At 42.6% G+C, this 19,424-nt stretch overlaps 1 protein-coding gene across 1 annotated transcript in view; it reads right to left on the bottom strand.

Moving 5' to 3' along the window:
• Window positions 1–10,017: 10,017 nt before the first annotated feature.
• LRP2 (LDL receptor related protein 2) overlaps window positions 10,018–19,424 on the bottom strand; it is a 116,886-nt gene continuing 107,479 nt past the window's right edge. The window contains exons 68-74 of the mRNA XM_044418345.1: window positions 18,051–18,118; window positions 17,784–17,904; window positions 16,082–16,211; window positions 14,517–14,627; window positions 14,250–14,357; window positions 12,532–12,603; window positions 10,018–11,457 (exon numbers count right to left, since the gene is read on the bottom strand). Of these exons, the coding sequence (XP_044274280.1) occupies window positions 11,296–11,457; window positions 12,532–12,603; window positions 14,250–14,357; window positions 14,517–14,627; window positions 16,082–16,211; window positions 17,784–17,904; window positions 18,051–18,118 (772 nt within the window). The 3' untranslated portion in view covers window positions 10,018–11,295. The remainder of the gene's footprint in view (window positions 11,458–12,531; window positions 12,604–14,249; window positions 14,358–14,516; window positions 14,628–16,081; window positions 16,212–17,783; window positions 17,905–18,050; window positions 18,119–19,424) is intronic.

Raw genomic sequence — 19,424 nt, 5'->3', positions numbered from 1 at the left:
ACCATCGCCGAAAGTTCGATGTGTCTCCGGATGCACCAGTCCCAAATTTTCATAGATGCCTGGCTAGAGTCGGTGACTTTGTTCCCCCTTGTTTGTTCAGATAAAAGACGGTAGCTATATTGTCCGAAGTTATCTGAACGATCTGATGATGAAGGATGTCCTCGAAAGAGCACAGAGCTTTGAAAACTGCCAGTAGTTCTAGGAAGTTGATATGATTCGTGGATTCTCGACGATTCCATGTACCCTGGGTAGATAGGCTGGAGCATATAGCTCCCCATCCTAGAAGAGACGCGTTGGTGCCAAGGGTAATCGTAGGAGGTCGCACCCTGAAGGGGACTCCTATTGTAAGATCGGTCTGTTCCAACCACCAATGCAGAGAGTGAAGCACGGAAGTTGGGATCCGAATCAGTCTCGACTGCGGATCTCTTTGAGGATGGTACACCTTGTTGAAAAAGAGGTGCAGTGGGCGAAGCCGAAGCCTGGCATGTGGAACTACGGCAACTGAGGAAGCCATATGTCCCAGGATCCTCTGGATAGACCTCGCTGGGACTGTTCCCTCTCGTCGGATTCGATGGATGTGGTGAGCAAGAGTCTGTTGTCTGTCCTGAGGGAGGAAGGCTTTTTCCAACGTCGAATCCAAGCGGGCTCCAATGAAAGAGAGCGTCTGTGTCGGGAGAAGAGAAGATTTCTCAGTATTAATACGTAGGCCTAGGCTATTGAGCAAGGCACAAGTTGTATGGATGGCTGCAAGGAGTCCTTCTCTGGACTGCGACACCAACAGCCAGTCATCGAGGTACGGATAAATTTGTATGCCCTGGAGGCATAGGAAGGCACAGACAGGAGCCATGCACTTGGTAAAAACCCTCGGAGCCGTAGCCAGTCCAAAAGGCAAAACTGTAAACTCATAAAGTTGGTTTGCAACCGCAAAATGAAGGAAACGCCTGTAACTTGGGTGAATTGAAATATGGAAGTAGGGGTCCTTGAAGTCCAATGAGGCAAACCAATCCTCTCTCTTTAGCAACGGCAAAATGTTTTGAAGGGTAGTCATACAAAACTTTTTTGGTACAATAAACTTATTTAAGTTCCATAAGTCCAAAATCGGATGTAGACCACCATCCCGCTTAGGGACCTGAAGTATCTGGAATAGAATCCGTGGAGTCCGTCAGATGGGGATACTTGATGAATCGCTCCTTTATGAAGAAGTTGATATATTTCGTCGAGCAGTACCAGTGAACATGAAGTGGACTGGATCGGACTCAACGGAGGAACAATGTCAACTTCTATTCGATAGCCGTGTTGAACGATGGACAATACCCACTGATCAGATGTGATGGACTCCCAAATGGGGAGTCGGCTTCGAAGCCGATCCCCAGATGAGAGGGGGGGTATTGGTGGAGCGTGAGGAATGGTTCGCCAGTCCCGTCAACGTTGCCTCCGATCGTCGAAACGACGGCGGCCTTGTTGGGAGCCTTGTTGGGGCTGAGGATGGTGGCGCTGCTGTTGCTGTTGCTGGCGGTGTTGTGGCTGCTGCCTCGGTTGATATGATTGCCTGTAGGATGGACAATTCCAGGACCACTTACGTCTGGCGTGGGACTGTATCTCCATCCTGCGTGCCGTCATCCTCGATTCATGCAGCTTCTTGAGCTTGTGGTCAGTGCGAGAATGGAAAAGCCCGGATCCATCGAAAGGCATTTCCTCGATCCTGCACTTGGTTTCTTCTGGAAAATTACAATTCCGAAGCCATGCATGCCTTTGGAGAGAAACGGCACTGACCAAGGCCCGTGAATCAGTATCCACGTCGTGCCTCGCCGTGGATAACTGCTGCACCGTGACCTGCATGGCTTCCTTAATCAGGACCTTCAGGAGGTCACCCTGGTGGTCCGGGAGGGTGGAGGCGACGTTGTGCAGGCGCTGTATAATGAAGTATTGATACCTCGCCAACATCGCCTCGTAATTTGATATACGGAGCCCCAAGCCTGAAGCAGCATAGACTCGCCTAGCCAGGGAGTCTATTTTTTGGCCCTCTTTATCCCTTGGTGCCATGTGCCCTCTCGCCTCTCGATTCGATGACCGCAGAGTTCAGTTTGGGATGCCGGAGGAGGAAGGGGATGTCCTCCTCCCGAACCCTGTACATCGACTCATATCTCCTGGACGTCGGCTGAGGATGTGATGGCAAGTCCCAGGGCTGCGTCATCACCTGCCGCAAGGTGGCTATGAGCGGCAGGACGATGGATGTTGATTGCTCCCCACGGATGACATCGTAGAACTTGTCCATCGTCGGTCCCGGGGTGCTGGGCAGTGTTGATGTCCAGGGACTGGACAAGTCTAGACATCAGCTCCGCGAAGGAGACGTGGGACTCATCAGGCCACATAGGACCCTGGGATGTCACAGCGACGTCCAGAGAGGTTGAGTTGACCTCCGAGTCGGCCAAATTGGCACCATAGTAGGGTGGGGCCAAAGATGATGACTCCGCCGGGGAGAAGGAGCGGCTGCTTCCACCCTGTAGGGATCAAGGTGATGCCCGCCTCAGATCCAATGAGCGCGGTTGGTCACGGGATGGAGGAGAGGATCGTGCCCTGGGAGCAGGGTAGTACCCTACGGAGAGCGGATCATCCCAAGTATGGTAGTAGGGGCAACGCCAGCTCTCCGGACGTTGCTCTACAGAGCGGCTCCTCTGGCTCTCCGGTGGGGACAGTCCAATGTCCGCTTCCATTGTGACCGCGGGCATGGGTGTCAGTGACATTGCCCTAGGAGGGAAGTCCTTGATTTCCCCGTCGGATATTGAACCCCGTAGAGTTGGAAGAGGTGCAGGCAGGAGGTCAACCACATGTCGGGGAGACCCTTGAGGGGTAACCCGCATAGCCTCCTGGAGGACCGGTTCGGACGGAGTCGGTACCATAAGTGCCACTGGTACCGAGGGGCCCATCGGATCCGAGTCCCGATGTTGGGGACGGTCCGGATGGTCTGAATTCCTGGTTTTCTTGGGAGGGTCGGAGACCTTCTCCTTCCTGGCCTTTTTATGGCCTGCCAACTTCTCGGATTCGGCATGCTTCCGCTTTCCATGCTTCTTTTTAGGTGAAGCAGAGGGAGCCACCGAAGCAGACGCACCTTCATCCGAAGGCCGTGAGGGTGGGGCCACAGAAGCGGAGCCAGGTTTTGGGACGGCAACAAGTGGCTCTGATTGCATCAGAGCCCGATCCCAAAGGAGTCTCTGGAGGCAGTTTTCGCGGTTCTTCCTGGCCTACTTGGAGAAGGCCAGGCAATGCGCGCATTTATCCATCCTATGCCCCTCTCCCAGGCAGAGGAGGCATAGGTCATATGGGTCAGTTGGTGCCATTTTTGACCCGCAGTCCGCACATTTGCGGAAAGCCGCTCGCTGCGCCATTGGAGGAGGAGGAGGAGGAGGAGGAGGAGGAGAAGAAGAAGAAGAGAGGGATAGTGCAGAGGGTAAGTATATTTTTTTTGTTTTTTCAGATAGATAGATCGAAAGTAGAAATAACAAGAGAAAAACTACGAGGAACAATGAACTGGGAGCAAGGTTTTTTTTTTTAGAAGAAAAAACTGGGAAAGAAGGACAATTGAGAGCAAGGTAACAGCTCTAAGCGAAAGTCGAAAGCGGCACGAGGCACAGCGAACGGCAGTCGCAAAGACTGAACAAAATGGCGGACGCTCCACTCTTTATAGGCCACAGGGGGAGCGGGAGCGGAGCTTCCCGCCAAAAACTGTAAGCTGTCAATCTTCCGGCCACAGGCACTGCACAGGCGCAGTACCCATATGTGTGACGCACAGAGGCCACGACGAAGAACCTATCATTGCTTTGTATGACTCACAGGAGCATGTCACAGAGGAAGTTAAACACAAACAAAAAAACAGAGCACAGTGGTATAATGGAAACACCCTCAGAAGGGGAAACTGCATACTGAAAAATGTGTGTATTTCAGGATGTTGTAAAATGTCAACTCACTACCTCTTCAGATCATGTTTATTGAGGGGAAGTGAGATGTTGCTTAGCAAAGCATTTGTTCAGGACACTGCACACAAGTAGAACTATCTGAACCACCACTGAAGGCCAGCTAAGGGATTATTAGACATAGCGGAAAGGCTGCTCTGACAGAGCAGAGGAAGATGAATAGTGGAATGACACTTCTTTCCCAGAGAGGGTTTCACCCTTAAAGGCAGCATAGAAACAACAACAACAACAACTAATATTTATTACATTTCTATACCACCCATGCCAAAGCTCTCTCAGCAGTTCACAACAGGATATCAAAACAGTACAATACATAAAACAGCATTTAAAACATTTTAAAATAAATAAAATAGCATTAAGATACACTAAATTAAATTAAGGTGCCTGGATAAACCTTTAAAGGCTTCCCATGAAATACCCACAGAAAGCCCCACAGGGCAGAAGTAATGTTAGTGATCTTCTTGGAGTGCAGTGTAGGGTACTTTGCAGGATAGGTGTGTCTGCAATAGGGCTGTGTGGCTTAGCACAGAATAATCCACACCCTCCCCAAATGGGTTGCAGCTGGAAGATTTCTACACAACTTTGGATGTCAGTTTAATGGGGCTAATTGAGATTACCTTGACACAACTCCCACTTCTGAAGATATCTGAAGGAAGACTAGTCAACAGTTCAGTGAGTCAAGTGGGAGCTGAGGTGACTAAAACTGGGGGGTGGGGGGAACATTCTCTGATAGTTCTAACTGCAGATTTGCGAATGATGGATTATAGATTCAGGTCTCTATGATCGCTGCTACAAGGATGTGGAGTGCAAATGGGCCTGAACAGAAATATAATTTTGGTTGATGTGGAAGGGAACTAGGATAGCCAACTGCTTAAAGCGGGGGTGAGCCCCTCTGTTCCCACTTTTCCATTTCCAATGGATTTAAATGAAACTTCAGAAGCTCAGTCCTTCATCTGAGCTCAACAGGTTTCCAACAGCAGAAATCGAAGTAGCACTTCCCTTGATATCTGCCCATGTGAAGACTTGCATCCAAATGGAACCTTCCCCTCCTTCCCTCCTTTTTGGCAAGGACGTGACTCCATCCTCAGGATGGCTCGTGCTGTTTCAGGGCTAGATGGTGGGAAGAGCAGGCCGTGCTTATTGGCCTGAGGCTTCCTAAGAGGGTCTGCAAACTTCCCCTTGATCTCCACCCCTCTCTGTTCTATGGAGTCTCCCTTCTGCTCTGGTTCCCATGCACTGCTGAGACCCCTCACTTGATATCCTTCATCTGCTAATCCCTGCTTCTCCCTCTCTCCCTCCGAATGCAAACTACCCAGCTGGGGGCACTACCTTGGAAAGGCCGCGGCTCCTCTCCACAAGGCACAGGACTGCACTGCCATTGTAGTATAAGCTGAGCCCAGAAAAGCTGTTGCTGCTCTGTGGCTTGGCCCACTTGCTGAACTGCACACTCTTCTCCCCAGCTGTGTCATTTGTTCAGTAGCAGACTGCCAAGTGGCAACACGCTGTGAGAAAGCATAAATTTCTAGACTGTGGTGACCTGAACAAGAAGCAGCTTTTTCTTAGCTGTTACTTAAAGGCCACTGAATTACTCGAGGAAGGATCCTATGGTGCGATTGCACAAGCAAGAACGGCTTCTAGCAAGCCAGGAAAATCATACGTGCTGCAGCAACCGAGATTCAAATCCATACTTGATACTAGCGTACCTTATTTTGAACCCCAGTTGCTGTACAAATAACGTTCTCCTAGACTTTGCTGAACTTTTGTCTCACTGATATAATTTTTTCCTCAAAGAACTCTATTATTGCTATCAGCATAAGTATTTATCCTCAGAGGCCTATCTATATTAGTACGGTACTACCATTATATCACGTTTTTCCTTTGGCAGGGAGCCCAGTGCAACTCACACAATCTTTCCCCTGCTCTCCCTGTTATCTTCCCAACTATGCTATGAGGCAAGTTAAGCTCAGGGTCAATGCTCAGCTCGACTCTTGGTCACACAGTAAGCTTCATGAATGAGTAAGGATTTGAGCCCATCTCTCCCAAGCCCCAGTCCACCGTCTTAACTAATGAACAGTGCTTTAGCCGAAGCATTCAGGACAACATGCATGGTACCAATTACATTAGAACAGATTCTAAAATAGAATTAAAATATTTTTTTTCATTTTAACAGTAGCAACAGTCATTTAGAATAATGTCTGAAATATAAGAAAAAAATATCCAAGCAGTTAAACATGGAAAGAAACTGTTAAAACGCAGCATTAAATGCATCATGCAAAAGGAAAAGCAGTAAACATTATTTTGAAAGGCCCAATAATGGTGACACAAGCTCCTCTGTTTTGGCCTTATTTATGCCTTACTTTTTATACATGTGAGATTTGTGCAGAAGTATCACACGGTTCTCTCCCCCATGTAGAATCAAGGGGCAATGCTGGAACAATAAAGCTGCAATTCCGCACCCACTTTCCTGGGCATTGAACTTAGTGCAGCTTACTTTTGAGTAGATGTGTGTACTCAGGTAGTCAATCTTAATACTACTGGAGGCTTTCAAGAAATAAGAATATTCTCTTCTTTTTGAAGTTACACACATACACCCACACACACGCCTGTTTAATATGTTTTTAACATTTGCATTATACACTTTTAATGATGTTTTAATGTTTTTAATATAATGTATATTTCATTTCATTTTTAATGTGCTTTGTGAATTGCCCAGAGAGATTCAGCTGTGGGTCAGTAAAGAAATTAAATATGAATTCCTAATTTTCTGTGACAAAGGTTTTTCTGTGATACAGGGTTTCCAGTACAAGCTGCTTTGAGGACTGCATGGAAGAAAAGTAGACACAAACCAACATAAATAGAGAGCTGCTTAGTTGTGAAGGAAAGTAACTACTACATCTTCTTTGAGGCACTTTCCCCCAAAAAACTTCACACATTCAAGAGCCAAAGATGAGCCTGGCATAAATTATTGTAATACTGGATTTTCTTATTCTTTCGCTACTGGTGATTTCTTGATCTTGAAAACAGGGGATAAAGGTTTTATTTGATTAAGGTTTGCTGATTAATCATTGGTAGTTGGTTCAATTAAGTTCACCTACCCAGCCATGGAACCGGTCAGCACTGCAGTGGAAATGACAAGCAGGAGTTTACATAGAGAAATCAGATGTCCCTTAAGTGCCGTTAAAATACCTAAACTGAACTTCCTATCAGGATCTAATTTCCTACCTGAGCAGGGTGAAGCCCTTGCCAAAGGCCTGGTTCATGGCAGTTGAAAGAGCAAACGGTTTAAAGGTGATGTAAGAGCACTGTTGTGACAACATATCCCCAGCGGTGTCCCGCCAGAGTTCATTACTCAGCCAGATGAAAAATAAGCCTTACAGCCAAATGTAATTTGCCCTGCACCGAAGAGATGGATGTTCAATAATGTAACCAAGAATACACTCGTTGAGAAACAAAGCAGTACTAATGCAAGAATGGGCATACATCTCAACAGCTTCCATTATGTATATTACAAAGAAACAGGGGAGAGGAAAGGCAACTTTATTTTTTACCTCTATTTTTTATCTTAATGAGCAAAGGGAAAGCTTTCATACTACCATTCTCCAACCATGACATGCAAAACATTATCTTTTGCTCACACATCACCAATGGTACAAATTCTGACATGCAAATGCACAGAAAATCCTCATAGCTATGTCCCCTAGGAGATTCCAAAACTGCAGCCAGCTGTGTTGATAGGCAGCAACGCACACATGCACACACACAGAAGTATATAATCAAATGATCATTCATTCATTCCAGAGGGAGCTCTGAAACTGCCTTGGATCCTGACATATACCCCTGTGCATCATGCTGTGTCTTTCTTACACCAAAAGTATGAATCAGGCTTCCTCCGCTTTGGCTTCTTGACATGCACATGGTGGGCATGTCATGAGCGGAGCCGGCTGAAGCCAGGGGTCAGACTAGATGGCCCGGGAGACCCCTTCTGACTCGCTCTGTTTCTATGTTTCTTTGCAGCATGCAACGCAGAGCAACGGAATGGGGGGAATTTAAGAGACTGCATCTCTTATCATCTGGCCCTTAAGTAATTGGTAACAGAGGTTCAAAAGAGGCAGGGGACCAAAAAACAGGAACAAACCCTTGTGACTTATGCCATGCTGCTTTGCAACTGGCCTGTGGGTGGAAAAGATGAGCTATCTGATGGTGATTGTGACCAGTGAGACTTCCATACTTGACCTGAGGAAGTATAGCAACAGCAGCTTCAATGGGCACCGAGTAACCAATCACAGCTTCCTGGTAACATCTCCCGATAACTGACAACCATGTCCAGTAATACCTCAAAGATGAACATACTGTTGTTTCATTTGTGAAATATGTTCATCTCTTCCCTCTAAAGGCTTCTGTATCTGCCATGTATTTACATCTGGCTGTCCACAATTCAGTTGATCCAAATTAAGTGGCTGAAATAGTAAACATTTCTGAACTGACTTCTGCAGCAATAATTTTGTAGCGTTGCTGCATTCATTAAAGCAGGGGTTCCTAATCTGTCCACAAGATCCCCCAATAGCACCAGAGAAGGGAGCTCTAATGGGGTGCCTGTGGGCATAAAGAAGTTATTTTTTCTGTCCTACTATACACACATGGATTTGTACAAAAGGCATATGATTATGCATTTATAATGGAGCAATTATAGGCTTCAGCAAAATAAAACTAAATATCTAAATAAGTATCCATGTGCAGTTGGGCCTACATGCCACCTGTTCATATATCGAAAATTTTCTAAGGTCCTCAGTCAATAGCACTATAGGAGGTGAGTGTCTCAGTCTTCAGTTTTTGTAGTATCAGGCTAAATGCAAGTTTAGACTGAAAAAGGCATAGCTGACCTAGGCATACTAGGAGCTGTAGTGCTTTCTTCTGTCTAAACTTGCATAGAATTGTGTCATTTGCTTTCAAAGGGGTGCAGAGAATCCATTTCCCCTTCCACAAGCTCTAATATAAAAGCACTTATACTTTATAAATAAAATTTGTCCGTGTAATCGCCTCTTTAAAAAACAGCAACTATGGGACGTTGCTAAAACCTATGTTTAAAAGAAGCATTAGTGGTACCAATTGATAACAAACAGTCAAATTACACAATCCCTCATCGAAAAGATGTTAGCACCCAATAGACAAGACATAAAATTTTTTGTTAAGTAAAATAAAGTCTAATATACAGCAGGGAACCAGGGAGATGCCAAGTGGTGATCCACTGATAAGATATTTTCTGTATTTTTTGAGAACTTTCCCACAGCAGGTTCTCAAATTCCCAAATGAGCTCACAGGTCCAAAAAGGTTGGTGACCCCCGCATTAAACATTACAGAAAGACAGAGAAAAACTAAATCTTGCCACAATGAGAAAAACTCCTGTAATAATTCATTGGTCAGTTTGTCCTTATAAAGGTACTCACACATGGTGAAATACCATTCTCTAAAATACTTTCACTTAAGGCAGCAGACATTCTTGCAAAGAGACATCACTGAAGTGTACTTGCATAATATTACATGGAAGTCCCTCTTCTGCATATATATCACTAAACTTAAATGGGTGCGCCTATAAACAGAATTAGGGTGCAATCATAAGCCTATTTAGAGAGAAAATAATCCTACAATGGCCACCATTAGAATGCTGGGAGCTGTTGGACTTCCTTCTGTGCAAACACGCATACAGTTATGTGCATAATAGCCAATGAAATGTGACAGATGTTTCCAATTCCTTTGCCACTTAAAATGATCAAGTAAATTCACCTTCACTGCACAAATCAATTCGAATGAAATATTTAGTCAACTGCCAGCTCAAGTCAGAAAAGCTTGCATATTTTCAGTTCTGCCTTTAAGAAAGCTATTTATTTAATGCTCTGCATTATGTATTAATATATTTTTATCTTACTAACAAGCTATTCATTTTCCTTTTTTCCCCATACCAACCTAGAGCTGTGTAGGTTAGGTAAGCTTAAATGCTAGCACACTGGATTCAATCCATACTAAGACACAGACAAATGATAAAACACAAGTTAGATTTATTCAGCAGCAACATGTTCCAGTTCTTTTCTATTCAAAGTAAAAGCAGGATAGCATTTAAGTTTGAGAATTCAGGTATTAAAAAAATCCAAAAGAGCAGAAGTCTCACTTGCCATGAATTTAGAAGGTGGGAATTACAGGACTAGCTGTGCCAGGAATAGCAAACAACTGCTTGAGACTTTACATTCCTGGAGTGGCACAAAGATTTTTCTTAAAAGGTTCAAATTATGTCTATGAAAACAGCTAATGAGTAAGAAAACTAACAAGATGCACAGTACAAAGCTGTATCAATAAAAATCAGTTCCCTTTCCATGATTGCCCACCTCAGGAAATAAATAGTCAAGAAATATCAAAAATGTTCATCTGGAAAAAAAGTCTGAGACAAAATGGCTCATTTTAAAGCATGCCAGCATTGTTTGAATGCAATGGCACAGCCGTCAAGCACTTTAGGTAGCTGGCTATTCTCATTTTAACACTATATGAATTAACTTGTAGAGACTTCAGTTAAGGAGAGAGATAATTACACTGATGATCAATAAAAGTGGTTGTTAAATCAAAGGTGAAAGCAGCGAAAATGTTCAACACATCCTAGCATCCTACACACATACGTGATGACATTTTTAAAAGTAGGAATTTAGGGAAAAGACGTTTGAGGGAAATATTTTATAATTTCCACCAGACAAAATATTAGTACAAGACAAACATCTTGTGCCACTTGTTAAGGTCCCCAAAGAGGACTAGGCAAGCTGTTTTTTATGTTCTGTTTGGTATTGTACAAAGAGGTGCCTATTTTTCACATACTCTGGTATATAAAATAGAAAGCACAGAAGCACCAGTACATACTTAGCAGAACGCTGCCTATAAATATGGGTTCAAAAGGTCTTTGTAATTCAGCAGATGGCTGCTATGTTCTCTATATTATTTTGTATAATCATTTGTATCAAGGGTATATCCCTAATGCAATTCCATAAGAGTCCTACTAAAACATCGACAACCAGATAATCTTTCAGAAATTTACAAATGTACAGAATATTTATAACATTACTTTCAGAGAGTGTCAGTGCAAAGATATACATATAGTACATGGTGATAATTACTCATAAAAATAGGCATTGACATGTGTAAAAAATGAACAAGGCATGCTTTCAACAGATGTCTCTGGCTACAGACTAAATACGCTTCTTTAAGAAGAGATGTGAACCATTCTTCCTTCTGTTTACAAAAATACATGTGCAAATGGATGTGTCTAATGATTCCCTGTCTTAACTTGTTATACATCAGAGTCCTCTTTGACTAGATTGGCGGTGTCTTTGAACGAATCCTCAGTTGCTGTATAGGCTAACGATTGGTCTCTTTTGAGAATAATCTTCTGAGGCAGTGATGGAGCTGGAGGAGGCACATTCTCCACTTCTCCTCCTTGCTCCTTTTCCATCTGAAATAACAAATGTGCAGCATAACATGGCTCTAATCTGAATTTTACAGGAACTCCTTGAATACAGTTTTAATAAGATGTATGGTACCCCAGCAACACCACCCTGCTCACTTAAGAAATTAAGAAATGCACTGTGATGTATGCATCATTTCGATAGTACCACCAGTGTGTCTGGCAGGGCTAAGCAGAATGTAGGGCCCACTGTTTTCCCTTAGAACTTGAGCTCTACACACTGAAGCCCATTTAGAAACTGCATTAAAATCAGGAAACAACCAAATAGAAGAAGGTGACACAGCAATCAGCAACCCCCAGAAGGCTAGTTTGGGACCCCAAAAGGGCTAGATTTGGACCCTGGGACTGAGGTCCCCGACCTATGGTGGAATATGTAAACTGGGGATTCAGTTGTGTCCAAGCCTTCACAGAAAAAGCAGGTTTCAAGGAGGGATTTGAAGGAAGTAAGGGGAAGGATTCCATGCTGGTGACCTGGGAGGGGTTTCTGAGCAGGTAGGGTAGCAAGCAAGGATGTGAGAGTCTTTTGAGGTGGCAGAAGATGTTTAGAGAGTGAACGGTTGCTAAGCTGGAGGAATGGAATTGCCACCAGAGCTGTTCTGTGATAGCAAAGGAAGAAGTTACGAGGGAGCGAGGCCACCAAGGCCTTTTGAGAGCAAGGTGCTTGCCCTGCACTGCTGCTCTGAAGACACTAAGGGCAAAAGAGGAGCATTCTAGGAAGGAGAGGTATTTGATCCACCAGGGAGTAACAATAAGTGCTGAATGGGGCGGAGGGCTTTGACAGCCATGGAATCAGCATAGAAAATTTGTCTCAATGAGGACAATGTGAAGGGAATTTTCAATGCATTTTAGGAAGGGGAGGAAGAGCCATCCCTTCCTTCTTCTGCCTGTGTGATGTAGGCCCAAGCAGGGCTTAGGATGTGGCAATTATTCTACCATGGATTTTTCCAGTTTTGGTACTGGTGAATTGCTGTTAGTCCCATATAACACAATCACAGACAGAGAAGGTATCAGCAAGACAAAGATTATTTTGCTGAGAATGAGGTTGAGACAGCTCAACATTACCTCTGAATAGACTGGATTTTCAAAATTAGTACTCTGCTTCAGTTTTCTTTTAAAGAAGCTCCACTTTGACTCCTGGTAATGTTAAAAAAAAAAAGTTGGAATGTTACTGATTAGCCATTTCGGCTCAGTTGTAATTCAGTGACAATCAATCAGCTAACTCTAAAGTACAACACGGTCTTAACTAATAGAAAAGCCTGACAATTCGGCACCTGATTTAACCACATTTCAGGAACAGTAATTGTGCTCACAGCAGAGACCAGGGCTATGGTGGCAAAGCCCACAACAGATACAAGACTGGGTTCAACAAGCCCCAGATTGATGGTTCCTGCACATTTGGCATGGCAAAGGTAGGGACTCCAATGTCTCTGACAACCTAACCTGTCAGCCTAACCTGTCAGCCAATGTCTCTGCTGACCTTCTCCTGCTAGAGTTGTCCTGGAAGGAAGGCTGTGTTGAGCTAGGGATGTACAAATTCTGTTAAATTTATTCCATGTGTATTTTGCAGATTGCCAGGTATCTTTTGTTCCACAGACTGCTATTGACAGATTCAGATTATTTTCACCCTTCAGCAATCTATTAAAAAGTGTCCACCACAATTTATAAAATATGCACTGATTCACAATATTTTGCATATTTTTCTTATTTCATCATCTAATAAATGAGCAGAGAACACAAGGAAGTGTTTTCTACAGTATCTATATTAGCATATTTGCCAATAACCAACATACTTTAATAAGACTCAATTTACATACAACTCTGGAAAGAAGTTCCATAAGCTTACAGAATCTGCACCACTCAGAAGATGGTACAGATCTACTGTGGAATCTGTGGATTGAATTAATAGAAATCAAAATTCATTTGAATCTGTTTACTATTTCTCTGACATCCCTATATTAAGATAGCAATCAGCATATACTGCTACCAACCATTGTAACAGCCATTTGTGACACCCAGGTTAAACTAACATACAAAAATAACAAAAGAGAAAAAATAAATTTAATCTTGCTTGCTATGATGAAAATGAAAAAGCTTGGAAGCAGTCGCTAAATCAATAGCCTAGGAAGAAAGCAAAGGGAAGAAGTTTGTCCTCTCATCTGCTGCTAGTCTTGTGTGGCATAGGCTGATCAGCTAGTGGACAGAGATTGTCACACAGATTCAACATGGCCAGTTACTAAGTATATTATGGGACTCAGCTACAAGGTTCCTAGTTTGGGTGTAACAGTAAACTGTGGTTTAAAACAAGCCAACATTTCAGGACTGAAGACATGAGGAAAAAAACTGGGTGAACTCTAGCAGCAGTAAGCCTAGTGATAAAAATCTAGATCATTATCCCTGTCTTCTTGAGCAAGAATCTGTTGTTGGGTGCATCACACAAAACTGAGAAGTAACTTGTTCTTAAAGAAAGACACGTGTTTCATCAGCTCAGGATGGTGACATCTTGATTATGTGAAAGAGCAAGAGAGGGTATAAGAGAAGACAGGGAGGAGTCTCAGGCAAAGAGCTGCAGGTATTTCCAAGTTATTAACATTAGTTCTGTTAAACAAAGCATGTGTACCCGAAACTGTATCTAGGTGTATAGAAGACACACACGTACATAAAACAAAGTACTGTAGGAAATAAAGCATTTCATCAGAAGAGAGCTGCAAAGTATGACTTTTTCCCCCTCACCCCCTCCATGCTTGGTTCTGGCACATTCTCCGAATTAGCATTTCTATTACCTGTGCAATTTCTGTACTTGCAGGAGGCTGGGGGGCACTTGCAGATACAGGTGTAGCATAGACTGGGTTTTCAAAGTTCTCATTTCTTTCACTGCTGGAAGCAGTTACCTGGGGCCATAGTTGGAGAGAATTCAACAAGGTTATTCAGACAAGGAGCTATTTTAAGGAAAATGCACTATGGAAGGGAAATTGGTGAAAGCAAGATCAGCTGACAACCTGCAAAGGATCTGATAAGAGAGGAAAATGCATATTCATTTTATTCCTTACTTGTGTGGGAGGAGCAATGTTCACATCCCCAGTTCCACTGTCTTTTGTTGTATACATCGGGTTCTCAAAAGTGATTGGCTGCTTCCCAATTTCCACAGCAAAGTTTTCATTCTGAGGGCAACAGTGATAAATTATTCTGAAGTTAACATAAACGTTAAAATTTCTTAAAGCAAAACATAATGTAATATGTAGCATAAGAAATGTTTTGATCAACAAAAGTATAGGTAATTCTCATCCGAAGTGTGGGTGAGGGGTGAAATAAACATTTCTCTTTTAAAAAGCAAATTACATACACTCCTCGAATATATTCAACCCAGCAGGAACTTTGCCATTTATTATTATGTCCAATGCCATAAGTAAGGAATCGTGTATGAGATCATCAAATCAGGCTAATGCTCCCAGGAGTGGTTGTGTAATGACACTCCATAAATCTTTTAAGTGTTGGGAGAAATAAGTGCATCTCTCCATTAGTCACTGAAAAAAAAAAAAACTTACATGGAAAGACAAGCCCCCATAAAAGCAGTAACAAAACACATATGGCAAGAAAATATCCAAAGAAATAAATGCTTCACTTAGGATCTGCTATAATTAACTAAAAACAAATGAACTGTTTATTTTCAGTGGTGAATAAAAGGACTATTTGCATGTATCATTCTTGTTTTACACTGTGATTTCTTCTCTAGGAGAACTGGAGAGAACAAGACAGGAATATAGCTAGCAGAAGACAGAGTACTTAGATGTTCCAAATGGGTATCTGATGAAGGAGGAACTACATCCTTGTACCCAAAACAAATACTACAAGAACTCCATTTCAAGCAACTAGTAATAAAAAACTGGTAAACATGCTGTCCTCAAGTTACAAGTCAGTGACAGCAAGGAGGGGAAATAAGCTCTCTTCAAATAAGAAGATGTGCTGAACTACATCCATCTTAGTCAGGATTTCTGAGATAAAAAGGAGTTAGTAACTCCCAAGGATGAGGCTACCCATCTTATTTCAAGGATGGCAGAAATCGACATAAAAATCTTCCTATATATTCTAGCTTAATTAGTGTTCCTCTTTAATTCCAAAGAAGGCTGTGTAAGGATTTTGTTTTATATAGAAGCATTGAGGGAAAAGACCGAGGAGAAAGGAAGGGAAACACAAAGTAGAATGAAAAGAAGACAGCTATAGTCAAAAGTTGCAGAAGGTACCAGGAATGACTCAAGCGACCTGCTCAGAGTTGGGCAGGAACAAACCTAGAATGTGGTAAGACAGTTCAGCTAATTTGCATGTTCTTGCCAATTAGAGCAATTAGGAGAAGCTACCCCAAAAAGGTTAACCCAATACAGAAAAATTTGATAGTGCAACTTTATTATAGTTGGATGACATCTTGTACAATATTCACAGAAAGAACCCACAATTGGCTCTTACACATGAATATTTCTTTCAATCAAACAGGCACAGATGAGAAGTTCATGATGGATTGTGATGACCATTTAAAAACTATTTTTTGTTTGTGAAATGTTTTTCACAATTTGCCAGCATGGGAACAAAAAGAGGCAGATAATCTGGAGACAGAACTTACCAGTTGCATCGCTCTGTCAATAGAAGATTCAGCTCCAAAACCAGAGACACTGATGTCCATGGTCACATCAGCTCCAGATCGGAATGTTACACCATTGCCATTTTCCGTGGATTTTACAAGACTGCTTAAGCTTTTAAGAATAAGTATATTGATATTCAGTAAGATGACAGATCAATATAAGTTAGCATTTTAAAGCTTTCATTCTTTGGGATTAATGTGGCAACCATTTTTCACAGGATATCAAAACAAAGCTTTGAACCATTTCATTAGAAAAACATTTAAAATATTACATTCAGAACCTTCCACTGGCATCTAAGCTTAAATTATTTGTACCATTAATGAAATATTATTGGGACTATAATAAAGAAAGTTTGCATATGTTGATAAGGTGAGAAGGATCATTCCCCTACACCTGCCCAAATCCCAAGACCACTTCAGCAGTCTTGCTCTAGGAGCCCCCATCAAATGGATGGAGCTCCTAAGAGGGCCTTTTCTGTGGTGGCTCTCAAATGGTGGAATTAGCTCCCCAGGAAGTCTCACCTATGCTGTGCTCTTTCTGGTGCCAGATGAAGATCTTTTTATTTCCTAGGCATTTTCTGCTATTCTGAATCTGTTACTGTATTTTAAATCTTTGTACTGCTGCAATGATTGAATCTGTTGTTTTATGGTTCTGATTGTTGTGAGCTGCCCTCAGAACTCTGGCTTTCCGGGAGGTATAGATAGTAAATGTAATAAATAAGTAAGATCCATGGGAAAGTTATACTTGACAGTTCAATCAATCCTAAACATTTTTACTGACACACTTAGTCAGCTTAGCTGCATGTTTAATCCACCCTGTGTATATGAGGCAGGGAACTGTGACAGACATGATGAAATAATTGTGTGCAGCAGCTTCTACAGACTGTTGCCATATAGCATGGCCATGCTATTAATTGGCAACATATCCTCAAAGTGGGCTTCATAGACTACAGCCCTGCACAGGCATTTTTTATGCTGTTCCTTCTTGCATAGTAGGTCTAGAGTATGTATTGGAGGGTGAATAGGTCCCTTTGAAGACTAAGCTAAGAAGCAGCAGCGCTGAAAATTGTTTTATTTGTTGTTCATGATGGACAGCTGAATGACAAGTGCTTAACATTGCCCATTTCCAGTGAAGAGCTTTCTAAGGGCAGCTTTGTGTGTCATGGATTAGGATTGGACAGAGAGAGAAAAGCCAACACACGTACTGGGGTTCTTGCATTCACAAGAATGGATGGTTCAGCCTCAAATGCAATATTACCAAAATTAACTAGAAAATTCAAATCATGACTTGGACAGCAGTAGTTTGCCTCTGCTGTGGCTTCATTTTTTAGAGAGTCATCTGAAGTGTCAGCTATGACTAAACTTGTTCTTTTAATCTTTACATGGAAGTTGTAGAATATGAATTTATTTCCTAGTTACTTGCAAGTAAGCCACACTGAACACAGTGAGGGCCTGCTTCTGAGGAAACATTGAAAGACACTTAAACTTTTAAGGAAAATTACAGCTCTTCAAAACCCATGTTTGTGATTGCACAGAGACCATAAAGAACACAAATGGTTATGTTGCTGATTATTTAGAGGTCATCTTGTACCCTGAAAATACCTTTATGGCTTTAGGGAACCTTGTCATAACTAACTGAAGTTTTCTGGGGCTTAGGTCAAACATCATCCCATGTGATACCTACCTTGGGAGTTTGGGAAGTGAAGGTAAGAGGGAGCCTGTCCGTCGATAATTTAAAAAGCTGCCAGCACCCAGAGCTCCAATGATTATGATGAGAAGAACAGTCAGCAACACAGCCACTGCTGCTATCAGGGAAGAAGAAAGGCAAGTACACAACAGGGAAGAGACCACTCAGACTTCAAATCTGCCTCAACAACTTTATAGGTTTGTTCAAAAGGGTTTTAGCCGCATGATCGGTTATTCTATTTAAAAAGTACATTTCAAAGCTTACTTGTCCCAGGAGGAACTCCTTTTGACAATCCTGCTTCACAGTAATTTCCAGTGTAACCATACAAGCATCTGTAAACAGAAGAAAGATGCCTGACTAGAATTGAATGTAGAAATGTTGGCTGTATTTAAGGTACATGACATTTTTAAAAACTCATTCCTTAGTAATTACATGTTTCAATAGTAGTGCCCCCCCCCAAAAGGCATCTGCTCACTGTCTGCTGGAGAATTAGTATTTAAGAATGCTGAGTCACGAACGACAGAGTTCTGTTTTTCAAACATAAAAGGGCTTTGGTTGCAGTAGAGCATCACTGTCCCCTACAGGCTCAGCTGAGTGTTAATGTGCCTTTGCTCTTTTTTGGCATTTTCCAGAAGATTTTATTTTAACTTAAGTACACAAATCTGAGTAACTTGTTCTCAGAATTTTTTTTTAATGTTGCATTTCAAGTTACCCATCTTAGTGAATTTTCTGCATGGTTTTGCCAATAGCAGATATTCAGCATTACACAATTTTTTTTATTCTGCAATCTGTGTGTTTTGCAGATTGTGTGCAATCTGTCTTTTTAAATGTATTATTATTGTTCTTACCACGCTGTGATCCATTTCTTTGTTTAAAGCGCTCATGACTGTTAGCTACCTTGAGTGCTACTTTCTAGGTAAGCATATGCAAACCAAAATCAATCAATCCATCACTCTGTTGATCAATTGCAAATACAGTGGAATGGAATCATGGGAGATGCAGCAGATAAACAGAGGCCCCACTGATTTGTTGCTGGCCCATACCATTTCAGATTGTGTGGGGAGGAGAACAGAATGCCTGAGTCCTCCCCCATACTTAATGCACTTCACAGAAATCCAGAGCTTGTATTGTAAGGGGAAGAGGCACCTTACAGCCATCTCTCTGGCATGTTAGTTTTCCATGCCAAGCGGTATTTCATTTGAGGGGGAAGTCAAGCATTCTATCCCTCACCTGCAATGTGTTCTGATATAGGCCAGCAATAGACCAGAAGCAGTGGGGCAGTTCTGCTCACAGGCAGCCCATTCAGCCATTTCATTCACACGGATACTGAATGTGTGAGCAGGTGATCCAGAGTGCGTGGGCTAGCCCTGCTGATCTGTGTGCTAGCCATATCCTATACGGGTAGCATCAGTCCTAAGGGTGCCACACAACATTTCCTCTATGAAGACAGGACAGGTGATTGGCCAGAGTTCCTGTCCCCATGGAGTGAGCCCTATGTGCAACCATCCATGTGTGCACAGACCTTTTTCAAAATGATGTTGATCATGTATCAGCTGGCTGTGCAGCTGGCATGTACAACAGCATCGGGGGAGGGGGAGGGTCCGGGGGAATGAATCTGTGCATTCTTGATGGCCTCTG

This window comes from Varanus komodoensis, unplaced genomic scaffold (assembly GCF_004798865.1).
Source record: "Varanus komodoensis strain SLA01 unplaced genomic scaffold, ASM479886v1 scaffold9, whole genome shotgun sequence".
NCBI classification, from domain to species: domain Eukaryota; kingdom Metazoa; phylum Chordata; class Lepidosauria; order Squamata; family Varanidae; genus Varanus; species Varanus komodoensis.
Note: the sequence above shows the minus strand (reverse complement) of the source record. Positions and strands in the feature narration are given on the sequence as shown.